Raw genomic sequence first — 24413 nt, 5'->3', positions numbered from 1 at the left:
TCGTTGGGTGTCCCCGGTGAAGCTTACCACATACCTGAACAATAGGTTTTGCATTGCCTACCTGTAGCCTTAACTCGAGAGAGCATGGAAGCGTTTTAAGAATGGAAAGAGCATTCCCCTTTAAACAAGATGGGCTGAGCTTATTTGCAGTTCTCGCTCCTATGGCAACCTAATATATCAGCATCATGAATATTCACAGTTCGCCAAAACGCATCATGACTGTGGTTGAAAGCCGCATCCTTCATCGTGCATGACCTTTCCCTCCTCCCTTCATCACGGTCCGTCAGCACGTCCCTCTCATGTCACGTTAAGGTGACTTTCAAGCAGTTTTTTCCACTTTTGCGCACAATGTCGGAACGGCACAAAGATGTACAACGGGGACGCAGTGGCCGGGCAGAGCTCACAGGCTGTGCGTGAGGACATATCCAAACTGTCAGGTAGTGTCATTATGAAACTGAGTAGCTCTCGTCTGTTTCAGTAGAGCTACGGTGGTCCGTGTCATGTGTAGCAGGCTTCCATGGATTCAGATTAGCTCCAGACTGATCGCTCTCACAAACAGAGAGGCAGCGCAGGGCTGGTGGCAATAATCGCTCCAATCCAGCCTTACAGCCTGGATTCATTTCATTTTCTCCGCTGTGTCTCAATGTCATAATGGACAGGTTGCACTCCTCCATGCGTAAAAGGCTCTACAGTTTGCCTCAGCACATTGGACAGAAAGCATCAATAATCGGCGAAGGAGAAGACGCAGACAAGGACACGCGGAGAAAGAGCATCAGGATGAAGCCTCTACCGTCACCGTCGCCGACCTCTGGGGGAAGCTGCAAAGGCATCGGCGAGACCAAAAGTGGAGAGTCTGTGATCATGGAGACGGACATAGGGAAACAGATGAAGACCAGCTCAAATGGAGATTGTCGGAGATTTCGGGGCAGCCTCTCGTCAATCACGAGTCGGCATGTGCACGACTCTGACTTGGCGGAGGAGAGGCGCCTAATCGCCGAGGGGGATGTCACCCCAAGCGAGGAGAGCCCCCCTGGAGCCATCGGTGATGGGCCGCCGGAGCCAGGCGCGCAAGGGGCCAGCGGTGGCGTTCACAAAGACTCCCCTGACCAACAGCCGGGGTTTGTAAAGTTGGATGGCATCGATCAAATTCTGCCGGACGACGAGAGATTATATCAAACTGGGTTCATACACAGACAGTTGGGAGCAATGCTTCAACCAGGGGTCAACAAGTTCTCCCTAAGGATGTTCGGAAGTGAGAAGGCGGTCGAACGGGAACAAGAGCGGGTTAAATCCGCTGGATTTTGGATAATTCATCCGTACAGCGATTTCAGGTAAATGTGATACCTTCTGCACAGCACTCCAAACAACAAAAGCGTCACGTCAACGTCATGCATGACAGACCCAGATGTTTTTCTCAATGTGTGGCTCGTTTATTAATGGCGTTCATCAGCTGACAACAGCTCATTCATTGTTTCATCGAACCACATGGCACTCTCTCAACATGTTCGACTGCTTTTCACTGAAATGATGTTATCACATCGAAATGTCAATCTCAAATTAATTTTCTTTTGAAGATGAGATGTCTTACCATTAGTAATCATTAAATAGATCGTTAAGGGATTTTCAGTGCTGTAGTTATTCTCTTGATTTTAAAGGCACGTAGTAATATTAATCAGGAGGTCTTATATACATGATCATTTTTATTGTCTTCCATGGGGGAGACAACTTTTACTGATTATCTATTTCTGCAATACATTATTCATGAAATTACATAGCTGAAGACCTTCAGTGTTTATCTAATTTATTTAAGAAAAACTTGTGCACAAGGGACTTGATTTATCATGGATTTGGGTTAGTGATCAGGCCTTCACCTTACATTCTCCTCAAAGGCTCACTGATCTTCTCATTCTCTTTCTACATGTGCGCTTTTGAAAAGTGGGTTAAGTCATTTTATTTGTGCTAATTTATGTTTTGTGGTTATTTTTAATTGATCGACACAGTGAGTCACTGCATTTTCTACACTTGTCTATTCTTGTTATAAATAGACATAACTTAACAGAGAAACTTAATGCACTCCTTTGATGGTAAACATATTTTACCTTGTAGTTATGCGCTTGCGTTTGTTGTCATACACGTCTATTTACGTCTATTTTGCAAGCGACTGGTCAATTTTAACCCTGTAATTAAAATGTGTCATGGACACTTTTAGTAAAGCCAATATCTAAAAACACAAAAAACAAAAAGTAATCCTGTGGCTTGAACAACACACTAACACACTATTGTACACAAAAGTTTGTACAGTAGTATAGTATCAGAAAGGGGTTTTAATTGTACTCTCAGAATATCTAGCTGAATTTAAGGATAATACAATTTTGTGTACTTCTTAGTTTTCACTGTAAATATTAAAGGTAAAGGTATTACATTATAACCTATCTATAAATGGTCAAAAGGAGGACTGTTCATGATACACATCTGTTTCTCTCTGTCTGAAAAACTGAACGTAGTTCAGCATGTCTTGTGGTTGACTGACTCTGAGGGTGCTCTGGCAGATAATATAGAAACCGACTTCCTCGATCAAGAACAAGATGTCTGACTTGACGGAGAAACATGTGAGTTATGGCGCGAGTTTGTCACAGGCCCGGGGTGTCAGTGGAAAAGGCTAAATGAGACTTTTCCTAGATTAGAAAAAGAACAACACATTTTATCTGGCTGTTAAGCTTGAAATAAATGACACTGTGATGGTTCATATCACTGGATGTTGTCTCCTGAAATTTGTTTTTAGGGTTGACTCTTACATAAGATGTCTTATGTTGTCATAAAGATGTATTCTTTAACTGTGTAATTATACAGTGAGATCTAGACAGAGAAAAGAGAAATAATTGTACAACGTTTCATGTATAATCAGATCTGGGTGATTAACTCGATATTGTTTCACCATTCCAATGTCCGACCGTTTTATTCTGTACAAAGAATCTTTCTCTGTACATGGAGGTTCAAAACCACTCAAAGATTTTACAGGTCATCATCAGCAACAGAGATGTGTATGAGAATGTTTGTAATGTTTGTTATACACCTCCCAGCTGGTTGTGTTTCTTCTGACCTCTTCTGCTTTCTTACTCGCTGTGGTAAATGTCATGAAGAAGGTTGATTTGAGGCATAGGGAGTCTGCCCTCATACTGAAAAGGTCAGAAACTTGGCTCAAACCATTGGTTTTGAAGTGTCTTTGAGCAAGATGCTGAAACAGCGAGTTCATACAGCACTGAGTGAAACAGATGTGTGTTTGATTATCATACCAAGACGAATCAGAGCAAAGAGAGGAATAAAAATGCACCAAGAGTGGAAAATTAGGCTAGCGAACCACTTGTTCGGGGTATTAGCAGAAATACTGCATATTACCATAATTAAACATTCCAGCAAAGTGATAGCAGTTTGCCTGTGGTTTAGTCACTCAGTGATTGCAGACTCACTTAACTCTCAACTTAATCTACAGATGAGTTCGTCAGCCAGATTTGCCTGTGTTCTGGCCAACTCTGTATGACCAAAGGTTTTTCTGCATTTATAACCTACTTGAGAAAGACAAAGCAACATCTTTATTTACAAGTAGACTCAAGGAAAATCGCTCATTACTGGTGGAAAGCAGCTTCGATGACACATATTAATCAGTATTTAAATGCTTTAACTAATATTTGAAGCCCATCTCCTTGTGAGATGGAGAAAAATGGTACCTTATATTAGTCATTATGTCAGTTAACCCAGCATGCTGAGATGATAGCTGCTATTTTATTTTTAATGAACTGAAGGAGAACCATGAAGCATCCTCCCAAATCAGGATCAGAGACAGGATGAGATGACTGTAATTAAAGTACACAAGGAGATGAGTGGGTCCGTTTAATGAGCCCAGAGAAAAGAAGGGTCTCTGTGACTAAATGTTTTATTCCCATGTCTGCATTAAAGCTTTGGCACCATAAGCTCAAATTAGAGTGTCACAAGAAATCATATAGTCATCACCGTACCAGAATTCAGCAAAATCTTGGCTTGTCGAGTTTTGTATAATGCTAAGAAGCAAGGGAGGAGCAATATCTTGCAAGGGGAAAAAGACGGATTAAAAATGGCATCATAATCCAATCTGCAGCCTCATTTCCAGATCCAAGGCTGAACAGCCTCCTTCAGTTCTGAGCAAGCATCTCCCAGATGTGGTCAGTTAACCAGAGAACTATCCCCATCCCAACCCCCCAAAACAAGCAATCCTCCAATTATCTGATTTGTTTGGGGTTTTATAAATAAGGACAAGTATTACTGGGTTAGCTGAAAAATAAAATCAGTGCAAGGATAACTGCCCATTTCTAGTGGATGCTTCTGCAGGATGTATGCTCTATTCTGTTGGCCTACTTGTGTCAGCCTTAAAGATGTGACTTTATGTTTCTATTTAAGAGCTGCTGTATGAAGTACACTCTGTCAATACCCATCAACCTTGGTTGTCCTTGGTCATGTCAAGATTGAAAAAAAAACATGTTAGAAAGTGTTTAAACCTAATGTCAGTACTTAATTAAACATTATCCTTCTCAGAGAATGGATCAAACATCAGATTATTTAATGAAAACAATGACTGTCAAAATTAATACAACATTTTGCAGAGTATTAGAGTATTAGACCAACAATGCCACACAATGTTTAAATTTTCCACTGTTAAAGTGCCTCTGATTAATTTGTAATTCAGAGGCCAAAGGACATATCTGCTGGAAAAGTCTTCTACATTTTCCTGAATAGAGAAGAAAATGTTGTACCGGTACATTAGATCTTATTTTTGGTCTGAAGGTTCTATTAATCTCTTAATTTCCCTTTAGAATCATGCTGTCCATGCAGTGTCTGTCAATCAGTTATTGTATATTTCTCAGTTGAGCCCTTCCATCCCATCTATAAAGTTCACTTTTTTCAATAGCCTTTCATTCCACTCGCACATCCAGTTCTGTGTCCCAAAACGTTTACCTGAACAGTGGCAAAAACAAATCTTCTGACAAAACATCTTGCGATTTTGCTTCTGTTATATTCCTGCAGGGACTAAATTAAATAAAAGATGTGTCCACAAATTGAGGCCCTTAAGGCTGTGTTTAGTTAAATGAGCTTTAACACCAATGAAATCGTGCTTTATGTTCATGAAAGTGTTTGTTACCGATTCATTTAACCAGTTTCAAATGTTGACGTTTTCATCCTGTTGTTCAAGTGAGCTATAGCATTTTAATATGCTCCATCAATCCAAATAGAAACAATGTTTTTCTGGACAGATACTCACAGTATTAGCATAACAATGTATACTTGTGCGTATTTGCATATCACAGTCTTCAAAAGACTGAAATGGTAACGATAAGCACCGTCATCTTGTTGAGAAGAAAGGAGAGCGACGGCTGCTACTTTCACCTAGAGCACCTGCGTATTTACTGTAAGATACTGTGTGCGATTATCAGTCGGTATCAGTGTGTAATGTGTTTGTGTGTGATCAGCTTAAAAAAAGACTAAGCTTTCCATTTCAGTCAAGTTGATTACTGTTGATTTCAGAGTACATTTGTTATTGATTTGTTTGGGTCTCTTGGGGCCTCCGGCTTTTCGTCTCTAGATTTATTGAAAAATGAGATGGAGAACCGTACATGCCTGTGGTGAGGGTGATTCCCCTTCCTGTGGCAGTGGCAGAAGTCATAGCGCAGGTGAGATTTACATGAAGTTAAAGGTGAGATGTTGTACATCCAATAGAGCAATTAGATGGCTGCTTATTCAAACCCCCCCCCCCCCCATTTAGACAGTTTTTTTTTTTTTTACAGTTTTAAGCCTATTTAGTGATGAGTGTAACCAATTTAGGGGAAAATATTCTCCACAAAAGATGAATGAGTTGAGTTGATGCTGAAGATAAGTTTGTGCTGTTCTGGACTATGTCTAGCATTAATAAACCTCATCTACAGGTGAATGCCAGAGCAAAAAGTGTTTTTATATCTCTAAATACTGTAGGTCAAATAATTCCTCCTTTAATTAAGTAAGGTTAAAATACGGGGGATTACAGATGCTTCTGACTAGACCTGAAAGTGGGGTAATCAAAATAGACTGCTGTGCTCATCCACGAATATTAAAAGCAAAGAGATTATTACAGTACAATTTATTTAATGGAGGGAGCCAGTGGGGGACGTTCACAGCCAGTGAGTGGGTGGGCGGACACCTGTCATCGTTGCAGGATGATCGAATGGCACCATATGACCTCACAAGGCAGGCACATTTTTGTGGGAGCGTCAAAATGGCACGTGATCCCAACTGTAAAAAAAAAAAATATATATATATATATATATATATATATATATATATATATATATATACAGTGTATATATATATATATATATATATATATATATATATATATATATATATATATATATATATATATATACAGTATAATGTGTGGGTGCCTCCTCTTGTGATGTGTTATTTAATTTAGCTTTAGATATTAGGCAGAGAGCTGAGTTTAACCTTGGAGAAGGGATGGTCATCTCGAGGTGAGATTATATTGATAGACTGGACATCATATGCATTTTGAAAATGGGAAAGCCTGTCGGGAGCATTTCTGTTAAGCACTACATGTCACTCAGCTGGAAATGCTTGATGCATTTTGGTCACCTGACAAATGTGACGCTGATCTCCTGTTCCACCTTCCTGTGCACTGTTGCGTCAATTTATAATCTTTCCAGGTGGATACATAACACACGTCAGCCAAGAACAGTTATGAATTTTTGTCTTTGTAACACATTTCATGGTTGTTGTTTTTTCTGTTGCCAGGTGTGATTATTGTTCCACTGACCAACATGTCAAAAGAAAATATGCATCTGTTCACAAATGACCATTCACTGCTTTTGAGACAGAGTATACAGAAACAGTGTACGTACTATTTGTGAGCCTTGTGAATTTGACAGCACCTCACATTATGCTTCTTGTTTTGGGAAATTATTTTCAGTGTAATAGCAGTTCTGGTTGTAATAGTTTTACACATTTAGTTTCAATTTCAATCCAACATTTGACATGTAATCAGTGTTGGTCAAAAAGCAATCAACATCAAAAACAGATTATGTGTGTGTAATTTTCCCATGATACCCGAGAGGACATTTTTAAACTGATTGCAGCTACAACAGTGACTCAACCTTCTGCATCATCACTTAATTGATAACCAGGCTGAAGGATGTTCCTGTATTATTGCTTTCCCTAACCCATTTGTGGTTACTGAAGAATTATTGTGAAAAGTGTCAATTTTCTTTTGCTTTCCGTGATCAAGAAATCACAAGGACTTTATTTTATGCTGTGTCAACATGAGGGAATGAATAATTAAGATCTCTTGGGTTAAAATTTCTCTTGTAAGCCACTCATTCTCTTTGACAACTGCCATTCATTCTTCAGGCACCTTGTTTACTGACATAATTGGAGGAAGTATTGTATCGGCTACTTTTTTCCAGTTCCTTCTAAGTTAGAAGGTAGATGGAGGGATTTACTATTTTTTAAAAATGCTCACCTCAATATGTCATTGTTGACCTTGCACGTGAAAGGACGTACAAATGCCTTCATTTTTCACCTCATGTCAATGTAAATTAGTAACAAAATACATTTAAATCCTGATTTGTCCTTGGTTGGAGAATAGTAGACCAGTGTTTATTTTCCCTCCCAAATCATTTAATGTTTCTTTTTTTGGTACAACAAATCGCCCAATCCCATTGGTTGACCTCTGCATCCCCACAAAGGTTTGTCCGTATGTCATATACATTAATCTTTGCAGCCTATTCTATTCTATTCTATTCTATTCTATTCTATTCTATTCTATTCTATTCTATTCTATTCTATAGCGCATGGACACAGTGTGGGTAACTCATGTTAAAATATAAGATGCAGTTTAAAATAAATGAAAGGGAACCATTTCAATGACAGCTTCACTGGTTGGTTCACTTTAGGTCAGAGTCAATTAGGCGAATATGCCAGGGACAGTAATCAGTTTCTACAGATGAGTCACGGGCAAGACCAGTTTTATGTGACTGATATTTACTTCCCAGCAAGACTGTAATTACCTTTTAGTCTTTTACATCCTTTCTCAGAGTTTTACAAAATATTATCGGATTAGGCTGACAATTTTTTTTTTAATTTTAAAGTTTGGTGTTATGTCTTAAGTTACAGACAGTAAATTAGTGCACAATACAATGATACATTTACTTTCTCCACCTACCACTGCATAAAAATGAAGGCAGGTTAATAACCTTTCTTAGAAAACTGCACAGTGTACTCTCTAAGAATGTATTGATATTGGGCTTTCTCCTTAGAGAAGATATCTAGAAGAGAAGAACTCTGCATCTGGCTGGTGCGATACACAAGAAATTCATCCCTGGATCAATGTTTATTGCCTGGCCCTACCTCACGTTAGGTGTCCAGAATACTCAGACAAATGACGGGATTATGAGACGTGAAATGGTGGGAGACAGATTGTTGCCTCCTCTTCTCGCAGAGGGAGTATATTCTCTTTATTTATCATCACCATGTTGACAGCATGTCCTCTTCTTACAGACATCAACATCATTCGGTCTTACAAAGTTACCTTGTGCTTGATTGAAGAGGGAAGCAGCAGAGAAGTTGCCATGTCCAAATTAATACCTGATTATGTTTAGCATGTACAATCAAGATATTATAGAGCTAACAAGTCAGCATGATAAATCCAGCCCTGTTTGGTTTAACACTCAGATAAGCCTCCCCTTTTGCTCAGTCGTGCAAAAAAACAAACAAAAAAATCGGATATATTGAATCTCCTCTCCCTGACTTGATTTCATTTATTGCTGTGGGTGCATTCTTATTGAATAAGTTCTATCAGCATCCCAGCGTCATTTATTTATCTCCACGACTGCATGATGCTTAAAACACTCATCTGTCCAAAGGACCTCACTGTATCTTCATTCACTTCCAATCTTTGCTGTCCCTACACTTCAGTTTTACAGTGTACAAAATAAAATGTTCTCTCACTATTACAATATGTTCTCTTCCCTCATTTTCTCCTTTTGTTCCCCTTCTCTCCTTGTTGCCCTTTGACCTCAGATTTCAGAGATGGATTGGAAAAGGCTTTTATTACGGCTGCTCCATTTGCTGCTTCCAGCATCTGATGTGATGAAGATAATGGGCCAGTGTGGAGCAGCCTAGAGCAAGGGCATGAGGTGATAGTGTACAGTGTGACCAACTCTTGGTACAATAGACATAGAGGTAGGAAGCTTTTTGCTTCATTTGTCTTCTCTTTCTGGCTCACTCATTTAAAATGGAGCAACATGGAGGATGGATGTGTTTGTCCTCATCCTGTTTGTGTGACACTGGTCAGTGTTTCCTCTGCCACACTTTGTGTTTGGCTGACAGGGGACTGCTTTGACATGACCCGTGGGACCTCTGGGAGATAACATGGCATCACGATGAAACACAGATGCAATTAGCGGCAGGATGACAGTCCACGATACTGGCGGCAGATACTGGCATATGCTAGTCGGATAAGTGCATGGTGATGGCACCAGCTGTGGATATTTCTGTTTACTCTGTCTTTTACTGTATAACCCTGCTACTCAGTGTCTCACTATTGAATGCCCCATGGAGGACTGACAGAAGACTACTTGTGCAGACTACTTGTGCAGATAGATAGTAGGCTGTGCTCTGGGAAGCCATGAAGAAATATGAAGGGTGGCAGAAACAAGAACCAGGAGACACAGTAACCACCAGTGGTACCAGGTATCTCTGCAGAAACAAAGCAGCAAAGAGAAAATCCCACAGGTATGGGAGGGGGACAAGAAACTCTGACATGGCTACTTCAGAGCAGTCCTCTCAGTGGGATTACATCTGCTCTGTTTGCAAAGGGGTTCTTCTGGTTTCATGAATTAGCAGCACAGAGGTCCTCTTTGGACCCCCATGCTGCTGGTCACCACTGATGACAATCAGTCTCCCATTTGAATATATTGGGGTCTGTCTGTCAGGGAGCTGGTGATATTCATGGACAGCATCTCTTCCCTGCAATCTAGTACTGTGGCTGGCTGGAGTGGGTTCAGGTGGAAGCTGTCCGTAATAAATAATTGTAGGATAAAAACATAGCAACACCCGCGTGGAGCAGGGGAAACCTGCGGGCTACTTGTGTACTTGTTGTGCGCAGTAGTGCAAACTAGTATCGAGCATTGTTGCTTGTGTATATTCTTTTTACTTCTGTCATTGCTCATACCTTTATCTGTTGGAGAAAAAAAAACTGCAATGAGTTGACATTGTGTTTAGCACCGTGTTGCTTTTGCTTTTTTGAATAATGATGTGAATAAGGAGTCCTACTTTGAAACGTTACCTTCATGTCCTGCCACAGAACTACCTGTAATCTTATTTATAGATCTCTTTTAGCAGTGTTAGGTAAGATTAACTTCTTTCAGCTGATTTTGCTTCTCTTCTCTCCTATTTACTAAATCCGTCTGTCAAAGCCTGAGGTTGGGCAGATTTTCCTCTCCCTCTGATGAAATCTTCTTAACCTAGGTTTGATAAAACAGTGTGCCTCACCTAAATATAGCCACCTTTGCCTGCACAGCCACAGTGTCAGTGACATGCTTGCAGTGTGCCTGTTGGCAGTGCTCAGCAGAGAAAGCACCATTATGACAGTTCATTGGAGCGGGTGACAACAAAAATAGGATTAACCCTTTTAACCTGATTTTTCTTTTCTTAGACATTCAAATCTTTGTTTGTCAACTGGCTTGTTTAAAACCAATGGGCTGTTCTTTTCCAGGCAATACACACATTGTTACAGATGTTGTTCTCCAGTTAAGTGTGACAGCCTTTTTCATAGATTGCCTCTCCCTGTGGCTAAGTGCGGTTTATATAAATTGAGGTGATTTTTTTTTTTTTTTCTCACAGAGCTTTTTGTGCTTGATTTTCATTTTGTCTCTCTCATTCATTCATCATTACAGAAGCCTGGGTTAGCATATTAAACATCATAGATGGCAGAATATATTTATGCACTGAAATTCGAGCAATATCAGCATTACCTCAAAGATAGATTTAGAATCTTTGCCTTTAAGTAACTTTGTGTGATTCAGGTTTGAATTGTACAGATAGGATAACATCTAATGGTTGCTAATTGGCCTCTGTAATTAAATACAAATCAAGGAAACATTGTTAAGATGCATCTCTTTTCATATCAATTGTATTACACAAGAATGGGAAATTCCATCTCTTACCCAAGTAGTTTTATCAGCCCAAATTTAAGCAAATCATTACCATATTGTGACAAAAGAGAGAACACTCCAGTTTGTTTTAGCAAGTCATATTGGGTTGTTTTATTTAGAGGACCGTAAGAATGACTTATTTGTTAGTTAAGGTGATGATAAGTTGGTGCCAATTTTTATAATTTTCACGCATTCAAGCTTAAGTCCTGTATGCAGTTATACGGTAATCCAGTGCACAATGCTATATAGATCAGGCAAAAAATTTTCATAGAGAAAAGCAAAATACAGCATCATGACCATAGGTCTTGTGAACATTTCTGCTTGGAATTCCTCAATTTAAAAGGCTCACTCAAACCTGACTAGTTCTGGACACTCAGCTATGCTAAAAGCAGTGCATTAAAAATAATTTTAAAAAACCCCAGCTTGTCTTGAATTGGCATATTTGAATAAGCTATAACACACTCATTTACATATTAATTCTGGAATTTGATGCTGGGACAAAATATTTGTGAACTGTGTAAAAGGTAGCCTGACTCACACACAATTTAATCAAAAGGCAAACTGCTTTTTCATGCAAAAACTTTATTTTCAATCATTTAATCAGCCCAAATCACATTTACGCTGTGCACTGTTGGAGCCCTTTTTGGAAGTGTCATCTGGGAACATCCACTGATGTTCTGCTGTTCCCATTCAGTCAGTATGATGCAGAATGAAGGAAGGCACTGCTAAATGCTGTCTGCCACTACCTGACATGACAGCTACTATGCCATCACGCCAAATACGATAGCTAATTTCTCTCTCCGTCTCGTTTTCTCTCTCTCTCTCTCCATACACACAGACATACTAGCGGTAACCTGTGGAAATTCCATGATTAAACAATAATATTAGACTTAGACTTAGTTTTTTTCTTTTTTCTTTGATGCCACTTTGATGTTACGGCTTCGTCTGATACCGCTATGTGTGTGTGTGTGTGTGTTACCTGGGGTAAAACTGAGACACCATCTTTTCCTCGCTGCTCAGGATGGGGCACCCTGGAGCATATACTCAGTAGCTGGCCAAAGACCCTTGAAATGGTCGCTATGACTGGCGCAATGTCCAGGTGCTTGGGGCTGTTGCTGACAACATAGCCAACACCATCAACCAGGAAGGGCAACTTCAAACATAGAACTATCAGGTTCCATTGAGCTGGACAGAAGCCCAACATACAGTCATGGTTGCATGGATGAGGCCAACTAGAGGAAGTGTACCAAGTACCAGGAGCTGGTGGAAGAATGCAGGAGGCAAGGCTGGAAAATGCTCTATGAACCTCTGAAGGTGGGCCGCTGGGGCGGAGTTTTCACACGCCTGGGACTCATTGGGGAGGCAAAAATGGAAGATAATAAGTATAGTTCTTATGTTGTTAATCTGTGCATGCGATATCTATTGTTTCGTCTGTCTGCTCCTGGAAGAGGGTTCCCACCTCTGCAGTCTTCCTGAGGTTTCTCCCATCCAATTTTTCCCCCCTGTTAAAAGGGTTTTCGGGGGAGTTGTTCCTTATATGATGTGAGGGTCGTACTGCTCGCAGTACACAAAGGTCAGAGGGATATCGTCCATGTGCAGATTGTAAAGCCCTTTGAGACATTTTCTGTGAATCTGTGCTATACAAGAATAAATAAACTTGAAACTTGTATTAGATGTGCAACTGAAGCCGCAGAGAAAGCCACGGGGTGGTTTGGATCAACAGGGCAGAACCATGGGCAAATGCTGCTGGGACATAGGCCGGGGACTGATCACCCCGGCCTGTTCACCTGATGTTGAAAGACACAAAACCCCCAGTGACTTCTGGATACATCACTGATGATGTGTCTCAGCAGATCTGCAAGATGTCATTTAAATACTAACACATAGAAGCCACTTACCCGCTCACTGTGCTGTATTTTGCTTTATTGTTTGGCTTCATTTGGTTTGGAGTCATGCATGTTTGTGCTTTGTTTTCATAATCAAATTTAAGTCATAATATTGATTCATGTAGACACAAAAAAAGGCAGCCATTTTCATTTTTCTTCTCTCTTAAAAAAAGCATTAGAAGCTTTCATTAATATAAAATATATGCATTCATATATTTTCTGTACCCGCTTTTTCCGCCTTTGTGGATCACGGGGTGTTGGAGCCAATCCCAGCTGACTGTGGGCATGATGCAGGGGACACTCCGGGCGTGACGCCATTGCACCAGGGAGCCACATAGAGATAAAGGGAGGAAGCCGGACAGTGACAGCACTACTTACTTTGCCACCCTTATCAACTATATATACGCTTCAAAATTGTATCCAGGGTTCAGCACATTAACACAATTTTTTTTCATGCCGCTATCTAACAATACTGCCAATACTGAGTCAAAAAAACAATAACCACAAATTAGATATTTTCCTCCACCTGAAATATTACCTTTATCTCACCACTGCTAAGTCAGTACATTTTCATTATATTTCATAACGAAGTGCGAGTCTGCTTTATGGGATGCACACAGATATTTGAGATGTGTAATGTCTTTGAAATGTCCACCTCACATCACACGTCCACCCAGCCATATTTATAGAACAGTGTTCTTCTATGTGGGGATTCTAGTGCATAATAAAGCACAGCAAATGGATCCCTACTATGTTTAGGTGGTCTAACCCCCATTAGGAGGAACCACAAGACTGAAAAGAAGAAACCATGAGCGTACACTTGCATGCACGCACACATACACACTATTGAGCAAGGGTACGTTCATCACTATACACAAGGATTCTTCAACAGTTTCTTGATATTGTGCAAGTGTTTTGTATTCATATCCCAAAGAATCTTCCTGTAGTAGGTTGTAGATACAGTTTTTATTTTTGTTTTTGAACATGTAATTCGCTTTTCCTAGTGAGAAAGATGCTATTTCAACAGTGTCCCACTGATACCTATTCAGGTGGCAGCAGTAGCTGGTGTTTTTCCAGAGTGATATCCACAAGTTTTAACCATCAGCAGCCTTATTATGTTTTCTGGATAAAATAATAATAATAATAAAAAAAAAAAAATATTTGTATACATATACTGATGCAGTCTTTTAAGTGTTAAAAGAAGTGTTGTATAACCTGATGAAGTGCATAGTATAGTACATCCAGTACGGGCAAGAGGCGAGGAACACCCCGGACGCGTTGCCAGCGCATCACAAGGACACAATATAGTCCATGACTTGAAAATGTTACAGCAACTCAAACAAATAATTGTATTTCTTTATGGACAGTCCTGTTGAGTACTGGGAACAAGTTTACAATTGATTATACAGTAAATCTGCATGGCATATGCACTGATTCTCATGATATGTAAAAAAAAAAAAAATCATTTTGTTTGTGTTTCTTTCACTTTTAACACAGGCAAACAATGTTGTCAAGACTTGTCTGAAAATACCTCCTCTTGACAAGAAACTGAACCAGTGCATACCTCATTTTGAAGAATTCCAATTATCGACACTGCTTCCTGAGTGTGTATGTGTATATACACAGTGTATGTGTCTGTGTGACCGACATGCGTGTCTCTGTATAATGTGTATTTATATAATGTGTAAGTGTGAGATTCAAACTATGTTTAACATTTCCTGGTTCTGCTACAGAGCAGCTGTAATATTTTACAGTAGTTATTTATTGAGAGTGATGCACTGATTATCATGATAGAGGGAGCCTCTAAAGACATCTATGGTAAATAATAACAAAATGAGGCTCGTGCTTCCCTTCATTGATAACCTTGGATTTGACCTTATAATATATCCCCAGCAATGTGTAGCCATACTGGCATAAGGACAAAGGAAATAGAACATTGTCAGAAAACAAAGCTTCAATCTATTAGCTTTGATCAGGTCTGCACAAGATGAGACTTGTTATCCAGCCCTGTGAAACATCAGTGATTGTGGTAACACAATGGGAATCCAGCACTGCAATTGAAAGCAGCTGTGTTACCGCTTCATCACAGGAATGTCTCAAAGAAAAAAGACCATTTTAGTTCTTAATAATCATCGATGAAATCATAAATTAAAAATGATCTGAAAAGCCAAGCACAGGGCACAAATTCATATTCACTAACCTTCATCTAATAAAATGTACAGCAATGTTAAGACATGAGTTCAAGGACAACATGACAGACACCCAATCCAGATTAATTTTTAGCTTCATGCTTTTGTTTTGTGAGGTAGACAGTATGTACCGAGCTAAAAATGATCACTCAACCTGATGTGATGTGATGACCAGAGGTATTTATTCACTTATTTACTTCAACAATCTGTGAGTCAATCATGTAAAATGTTGACATCGGCCTCAACAAGAAAGTGAAAGAGCTGATATCACTCACAGAGGTTGAGTTAGCTCCGACTGAAATGTATCCCTAATGTGTGTAATGCCCTTCATAATTTGTTATGGTCCTGCTCTTGAAATTGGTTTTCCGGAGAGACAGAACAGTGTAAGTCATCCAAGTTCACCGGACCAGTACACAATGCAAGAGCCTCTCCATAGCCCAAAATGCATCAGCTTTAACAAACAAAAGAGCCATTCTGGAAGCACTTACCAAGTCAGAAGAGGGAGTAATTTATATCCAAACACACAGACTGGTAGATGGATGAGGTCACGGTACAGCCAGTAATTAACAGTTATCCCTCATTGACTTTTGAGATGTGATTTACAGTCTAAACGTAAATAGGTTTTATGTGCAGCTGCCTCCTGACCTGCTAGGGAGGTTGAAAATGTACTTACACTTCATCATACACTTATGTTATCTTGTTTCAGCCACAGTAGCACAACACAAGCAACACTAAATTGAGCACTTGTATTTATACACTTCTATGGCTGACAAGGTCATATTACGAAGAGGTCATTTTTTGGCAGTAGCTTAATAATTAGCACAATTATAATTATAATAATTTAGCACATTTAAAATGTGTTTTTATCAGCAAGAATTTTGTTTGGAAGTTTGTTTCTATTAACTTTTTGCAATATTTATGGTAAAAATATGTTATGCAATTTCCTCCGGGATTAATAAAGTATCTATCTATCTATCTATCTATCTATCTATCTATCTATCTATCTATCTATCTATCTATCTATCTATCTATCTATCTATCTATCTATCTATCTATCTATCTATCTATCTATCTATCTATCTATCTATCTATCTATCTATCTATCTATCTACCTGTATTTTATTTTTGTTGCATTTTTGGTGATCATCTCCTGCCTTTAATCTCTTTGATAATTTTCTGATAAAGTGCCTTAAATATAGATTATACTATTGTCTATTGTCATTGTAATGCATATATATATATATATATATATATATATATATATATATATATATATATATACACATACATACATACACACACATATTTAATGCAAAGTGATCTACAAACAGAATGTATTTCATATATTAGGTAGTCCATCATATATCAACTACTCAATTTAACATTATACAGCACACACAGGAGACTAATGCTGCTTTTCACTTGGGCAGGACACTGCTGACAACTCTGACTTTCTCTACTTTCTCCAAAAAGGTTTTACTGGGACTTGACTATGCTTCTGCTGATGGTTGGCAACCTTATCATCATTCCTGTGGGCATCACCTTCTTCAAGGACGAGCACACACCTCCCTGGATTGTGTTCAATGTAGTCTCCGACACTTTCTTCCTCATGGACCTAGTTCTGAACTTCAGGACAGGCATTGTCAAGGAAGACAACACGGAAATTATCCTGGATCCACAGCAGATCAAGATCAAATACTTGCGGAGTTGGTTTGTTGTGGACTTCATCTCCTCCATCCCTGTGGACTACATCTTCCTCATTGTGGAAACACGCATCGACTCAGATTTCTACAAGACTGCACGCGCCTTACGGATTGTTCGCTTTACAAAGATCCTCAGCTTGCTGAGACTCCTGCGCCTCTCTAGACTTATTCGCTACATCCATCAATGGGAAGAGGTAGGAAAATGTGTTAACCATATGTAGTCCTGCAGTTCTGCTGAATGTTACCCATCATCCTGTAGGATGTGTGTGGTGGGCCATTTTTAGTTGTCTTTCAAAACTAGATTCCCTACATTTCAGCAGCAATAATTATAGAGAATAAGCTAAAGCTGCAGAGATACCTAGGAAAGTACAAGGAATGCATACTATTTGCTGAAGCAAGTCAAACACTTCAAGTATGTTTGCTGAGCTCTCTGCCATCCCTTTTCCCTTTGCGAAGGAAATATGGATAAATGATCCTTCTGATTACATAAGAGGCTCTTCAGCTGTACCCTAGTCACTAATGGTCTGATGAAGTTGGATTATTGATTAGCATTTTCCATCTGTGTACGTATTGGGTTAGAAGTGGGACCACACAGTGCAGAGAGGCATTGTAGCAATACAGGACTGATTATAACTGCATCATTCATTTAAAAGAAATTATATTTTCATTACTGTCACAGATGAATATTGTTGTGTAGTTTCTGAGGTAACATGAAGCAGCCTGAAGTCAATAGGAGGATGCCCAACAAGCCTTGACTGTTTAATATGAGACAGTCAGAGCTGCTCTGGCGGGTCAGTGACACAATGAGAGGAAACACTGGATAACAAATGCAACTCACGAGTAGGACTAATTCTTAGAGGCTCAACACTTCTGAATATACTACTGTCTGTCATTCCACATATCCTTCCTTTAAAAAGCCCAAGCCCACTACAAGCTTATTTCTTTGAAGCGGTGGCAGCGCACATCAGAGGCTTCACTCCAGGGTTTAGTTTCTCAATGAAGAGTGTGCATGGCCATAATACAGATGTTCTGTTGCATTGCTGCAGTTCACACTGCTGCTGTTTTCAGACTACAAATTTCAATTTTTAATTAACAGAATTTTTGTGAAAATTAATTTTAAGCGTCATGAAAGCTGTCCATGCATCTTATACATGCTGAAATAACTGACTGACTACAGTGTCCAGCCATTCATTTTCTGCTTTGTCAACATATGCGGGTCACAGGGGTTGCTGGAGCCTATCCCAGCAGTTTTATGGGCATGAAGCAGGAGACACTCCAGATGCAATGGTGCATCATGGAACCACACAAAAGATAAACAACCACTCACATGCACACTCACACCTATGGACAATTTGGAAACAACCTGTTCAGCTAAGCTGCATGGTTTTGGGGGTGGAAGGAAACTGGAGGACCCGTAGGCAACCCACACAGACACTGGGAGAACATGCAAACTCATAACAAGACTCAAATCCGGAACTGTCTTGCTGTGAGGCGACAGCTCTACCCACTGCACCACCATTTCACCCAGTGTCCAAGGACATTTCATGTATTCAAAAAGCTTCAAATTACTTAAATTTCTATTAAACTGATCAATATTTTGTTTATAAAATTATGAATATAAAAATATAAATAAAAATAAAAGTAATTACACTGTCTTCATCACAAAGGCATTTATCTTACTGCAATTTTACTGAAATAGTCTTTTTTTGAAACAGTGAGAAACTGATACGCCAGTTGCTGTTGTTTTTTTTGCACTATTGATAGAAATAGTCAAGGATCCTTTCTGAAGAACATATATTTACATGCTGAATGAAAAATTGTTTTCCAAAAAATAGGTCATTTATTCAGCAATGTTGTGCTACAAAATAGATTATTTTAGAAAATGCTCAGAGGATTTTCCAAGGTTACATGATTAGTATAGTCTTTTAGTGTGAACTTTTACTCAAATTTCACATTCAAATCAACAACCCTGTTTTCATAATTCATGATCCTATTTGCATGCAGCTTCCCCCAGCTGTGTGCACCTGAATGCATGAATTGGACAAATGAGAAAAACTGTATAGCAAGCTGGTCTCCAATCAAATAGCTCCACACATGCCCAAGGGCACTTTAAAAAGTTCCTGGTTTTCAAATATTCAGTTGGCACTAGAACAGTTTATGTATGAGTGGTGACATTAATCACACAGGCCTCTGCGGTGCCATTTCAAAGGCAAAGGGAAAGTTCAAATGAACCACTGGGGAAGATTCTGGGCCTCCATGCATGCTGCTGTACTGTCGAGACCAAAATAAAGGAAGGGGCACATGCAGGCTAGGTCATTGTTTAAGAAACCCCACAATCAGCTATCAGATTTTCAGTGTGTGTTAGAGGGTCACAAAGGAAAGCAAGGAGTAGATAGAAGGCAGATGGATGGATGGATGGATGGATGGATGGATGGATGGATGGATGGATGGATGCATAGGTGGGTGGGTGGATGGATGGATGGATGGATGGATGGATGGTTGGAGTGATGGATAGATAGATAGATAGATAGATAGATAGATAGATAGATAGATAGATAGATAGATAGATAGATAGATAGATAGATAGATAGATAGATAGATAGATAGATAGATACTGTAGATAGATCAACCTACTATTCCTCCACTAATGTGCTTTATTCCACAAGTACACAAGTACCAGCTTAGGTCAGCCAAACAGCATAGGATGGTGGTGTGTAGAAGGACTGTGGTGGTGAGGAAGATGAAGAGGGCAAAGGCAGAGCACAGGACGAAATGGTGGAAATTGAAAAAGGAAGAGTGTTGCATGACTTAGGAAAGAGTTAAGACAGGCTCTGGGTGGTCAGGAGGTGCTTCCAGATGACTGGACAACTACAGCTAATGTGATCAGGGAAACAGGTAGGAGAGTACTTGGTGTGTCATCTGGAAAGAAAGTAGATAAGGAGACTTGGTGATGGAATGAGGAGGTACAGGAGAGAAAGAGGCTAGCTAAATGTTAGAAATGGGACACTGAGAGGATTGAGGAGAGTAGACAGGAGTACAGGGAGATGCAGCATAAGGTGAAAGTAGAGGTAGCAAAGGCCAAACAAGGGGCTTTGATGACTTGTATGCTAGGTTGGACAGTAAGGAGAGAGAGACTGATCTATACAGGTTAGCAAGACAGAGAGTCAGAGATGGGAAGGACGTGCAGCAGGTTAGGGTGACTAAGAATAGGGATGGAAGTCTATTGACAGGTGCCGGTAGTGTGATGGGAAGATGGAAAGAGTACTTTGAAGAGTTGATGAACGTGGAAAATGAGAGAGAACAAAGACTAGAAGAGGTGACTGTTGTGGACCAGGAAGTAGCAAAGATCAGTCAGGATGAAGTGAGGAGGGCATTGAAGAGGATGAAGAGTGGAAAGGCAGTCGGTCCTGATGATATACCTGTAGAGGTATGGAAGTGTCTAGGAGAGGTGGCAGTAGAGTTTCTGACTGGGTTGTTCAACAGGATCTTAGATAGTGAGATGGTGCCTGAGGAATGGAGGAGAAGTGTGCTGGTGCCCATTTTTAAGAACAAGGGAGATGTGCAGAGTTGTGGCAACTACAGAGGAATAAAGCTGATGAGCCATACAATGAAGTTATGGGAGAGAGTAGTTGAAACTAAACTAAGAGCAGAAGTGAGAATTTGTGAGCCGCAGTATGGTTTCATGCCAAAAAGGAGAACTACAGATGCAGTTTTTGCTCTGAGGATGTTGGTAGAGAAGTACAGAGAAGGCCAGAGGGAGCTGCATTGTGTTTTTGTAGATCTGGAGAAAGCTGATGACAGGGTGCCCACAGAGGAACTGTGGTATTGTATGAGGAAGTCTGGAGTGACAGAGAAGCATGTTAAATCGATGCAGGACATGTATGAGGACTGTAAGACAGTGGTGAGGTGTGTGTAGGTGTGACAGAGGAGTTCAAGGTGGAGGTGGGACTGCATCAGGGATCAGCTCTGAGCCCCTTCTTGTTTGCTATGGTGATGGACAGGCTGACAGACGAGGTTAGACAGGAATCTCCATGGACTATGATGTTTGCAGATGACATTATGATCTGCAGTGAGAGCAGGGAACAGGTGGAGGAGAAGCTAGAGAGGTGGAGGTTTGTCCTGGAAAGGAGAGGAATGAAGGTTAGCCGCAGTAAGACAGAGTACATGTGTGTGAATGAGAGGGACCCAAGTGGAAGAGTGAGGTTACAGGGAGAAGAGATCAAGAAGATGTAGGATTTTACAACAGTCAACTGTCCAGAGCAATGGAGAGTGTGGAAAAGAGGTGAAGAAGCGTGTCCAGGCAGGATGGAACGGGTGGAGGAAAGTGTCAGGTGTGATGTGTGATAGAAGAGTTTCAGCTAAAATGAAAGGAAAGGTGTACAAAACTGGAGAGACCAGCGATGTTGTTTGGTCTAGAGACAGTGTCACTGAGGAAAAGACAGGAGACAGAGCTGGAGGTAGCAGAGATGAAGATGCTGAGGTTCTCTCTGGGAGTGACTAGGATGGATAGGATCAGGAATGAGTACATCAGAGGGACAGCACATGTTAGAGGTTCTGGAGATAAAGTCAGAGAGGCCAGACTGAGATGGTTTGGACATGTCCAGAGGAGAGATAGTGAATATATTGGTAGAAGGATGCTGAATTTTGAACTGCCAGGCAGGAGGCCTAGAGGAAGACCAAAGAGGAGGTTTATGGATGTCATTAAAGAGGACATGAAGGTAGTTGGTGTGAGAGAAGAGAATACAGAACACTGGGTTAGATGGAGGCAACTGATTCGCTGTGGTGACCCCTGAAGGGAAAAGCCTAAAGGATAAGATAAGAATTCACATAGAGGATACCTCCACCGGGATACGCTGAATCTTGCTGAATATGTGATTCTGCAATAGGAGGTCATAATGATTTGATTGAATGAATAAATGGCTTTACTGGAGTAATGTCCTGGCAATTTTCATGGTATTTTATTTATGATAGGTTTATATTACATCAAGTATTGGTCGTTAGAATAGTTGATGTTATCCTTACAGAAGGAGAAGTGTGAGATTACAGGTAACTAAAAAAAACCATTTATTTTGTGCTCACTCCCGGGCTCTGAATCCCACTGCCACACATAAGGAAGGAAAGCAGATACTCCCAGTTTTCGCTATCGCTGTTATGTTAAAATGTCTTACTTTTACCTGTAACTTGAAAGGATGCTGACTTAATGCAATGTGTTTTTACCAGTATAACCTACAGTTTTTGAATCTGTTATAACACATTTGCTAAAGTGAATAAAGATTTTCAAGCATTTGGAGGCAAATTTAGGAATGACACTAAGAGATGAAAAGGCAACTTGTATCAAATGCAGTTATAAAACAGAGCCAAATTACAGTGAAGGTGAAGAGTTTAAGCATGGAGAAGTTGTCAAAAATTTATACATAAATCATAATGGCCCACTGACCAGACTAAACAGACACCAATTTCAAAAGGTGACATAGCTAATCAGTTTCTCACTATCTCTCTTGCATGACATTGCACCTTTATGACCTGTACTTTCACAGCAAAAGGTCAGTTCAACATATCATAAATGTTTTTTTTATAATCTTTTGGGAACATTTATTGAACTGACATAGAATTGCCTTTGGTCATTGTGTGAGTATTTCAAAAGTAAAATGGGAATCTATCACAGAGGCATAAAGAATCATCATCAGCTTTAGCTCATACATGGGTAAGGTCTATTGCGCTGCTCTTGTGTCACAGCTGATTTTAACATTTTAAATAAATAAGTAAATACATATAATAATTAATTCACACTATCTTCAGTGCTTCCACCTAAACTCAAGAATCTCAGTTTTTAACCAGTGTCCTTTTTGGCAGCTGTCATAAATTAGCTCTCATTGCTTTAATTTCAATTCCAAACACTTCAGATTTTAAGGACATTTTTATGACCGATATCTTGACAGCATGTTGTTTACAAACAAGGAGGTTTTGGTGGTAGAGGCTCAATGCCAGTGAAAGCACCGTCTCACATCAAGACACACATCAGGGGATGCAAATGACACACACACACACGCATACACACTTACACACACACTCACAGAGAGAGAGAGAGAGAACAGACTGCCATCATGGCGTCTTCCCCTGTCTCCCTCCTGTCAGCTTCTTTTTATCACTTTTCATCTGGATAAAAATAAGACTGTGACCGGATATTCCCCTCATTGGAGTTATCTCCCGTTGACGAACCAGTGACTGGGATCAGATTAGTCATCCTGTGAAATCAGATTCAAGGCAGTGCACTAATGATTACGCTCTGTGGGCTTCCTCCCATTTTGCCTGATACCTACAACATAAACATCTCAGCCAACCCAGTAATTTTTTTTTTTTGGCGTGGGTGTAGTTAATTTTGTGTGACAAGTGCAGAAACCTTTACTTAAAAGTTACAGAAAGTTTGAGAGACAAAGAAGGGAATGGTAAAGTTGTGTAGTTAATTTACTGAAGGAGAAATGAAATTGACCACAACACCTACATTTATTTATAACAAGGTGACATATATTTCTTTTAACATCAACATCAACATCTTGAATTATGAAGATTTATGTCCTGGCTCACTGAAGTGGCTGTGTGCTGCAGTTGGGTCCAAACAAAACATTTAATGAGTGAAACACTGAGGTGCTTTGATGGAAGCTAGCTATGTGACTGTCCCATAGGTCCAAGGAAATGAAGTGTCTTTCATTTCCACTCAGTAAATCCATACAAAAACATTTAAATGAGGTAAATCAGCTAATCAGCCCCCTACTCAGTGACCCATTACCTTAGCCAAGGACTGCTCTTTCAGAGATAAGAAAAGCAGGAAGAGCATATTTAATGGGCTATTATTAAGTGAACAATGGGACTTGCCAGCAATAGTGACAGGTCCTCAACACTGAATAAACCTTGTCTGATATCAATACCCACAGAGGATTTGCTTAAAAAACTATTACAGAGAAATGTGTAATCCTGCATAAAGCCAATGGCGCATCTTTGTAGGGAGCAGAGTGAGAGTGGTTTTTGTGATCCGAGCCCTCCAGGCCTGTTCAGACAGATGATGGAAGGGTGTTCCCAATGGTCCACTCCCAGGCCTACTTCTCATTCTCCACGTGTCCTACGTCCACCATGACAGCTTGCATGAGTGTGACATTTTGGCTGAGGGCATTTATAGTGAGAAGTCTAACCTGTGCTCAGAGTCTGTTCCCAGAATCTGCCGTCATCATGGATGGCTAAAAATAACAATGAGACAGACATGGGTTGATTTAATTGATATTCTAAAATACTTATGGAGAAACCATGTGTCACTCAAACACAGGAGGATGAGGATGTTGCAATCAATACAAAAAAATCTAATAAACACCATACAGACAATACTGTTTCTGAAGAATAAATACAGATGGG

At 39.9% G+C, this 24413-nt stretch overlaps 1 protein-coding gene across 1 annotated transcript in view; it reads left to right on the top strand.

Annotated features, from left to right (window-relative positions):
- The first annotated feature begins 651 nt into the window (after positions 1-651).
- The window catches only part of hcn4 (hyperpolarization activated cyclic nucleotide-gated potassium channel 4), a 58657-nt gene continuing 34895 nt past the window's right edge, over positions 652-24413 (top strand). The window contains exons 1-2 of the mRNA XM_068313171.1: positions 652-1331; positions 16780-17203. Of these exons, the coding sequence (XP_068169272.1) occupies positions 652-1331; positions 16780-17203 (1104 nt within the window). The remainder of the gene's footprint in view (positions 1332-16779; positions 17204-24413) is intronic.

The sequence above is a fragment of the Antennarius striatus genome, chromosome 1 (assembly GCF_040054535.1).
Source record: "Antennarius striatus isolate MH-2024 chromosome 1, ASM4005453v1, whole genome shotgun sequence".
In the NCBI taxonomy this organism is placed as follows: Eukaryota; Metazoa; Chordata; class Actinopteri; order Lophiiformes; family Antennariidae; genus Antennarius; species Antennarius striatus.
The sequence above is the reverse complement of the archived record's forward strand: the minus strand, read 5'-3'. Positions and strand labels throughout refer to the sequence as shown.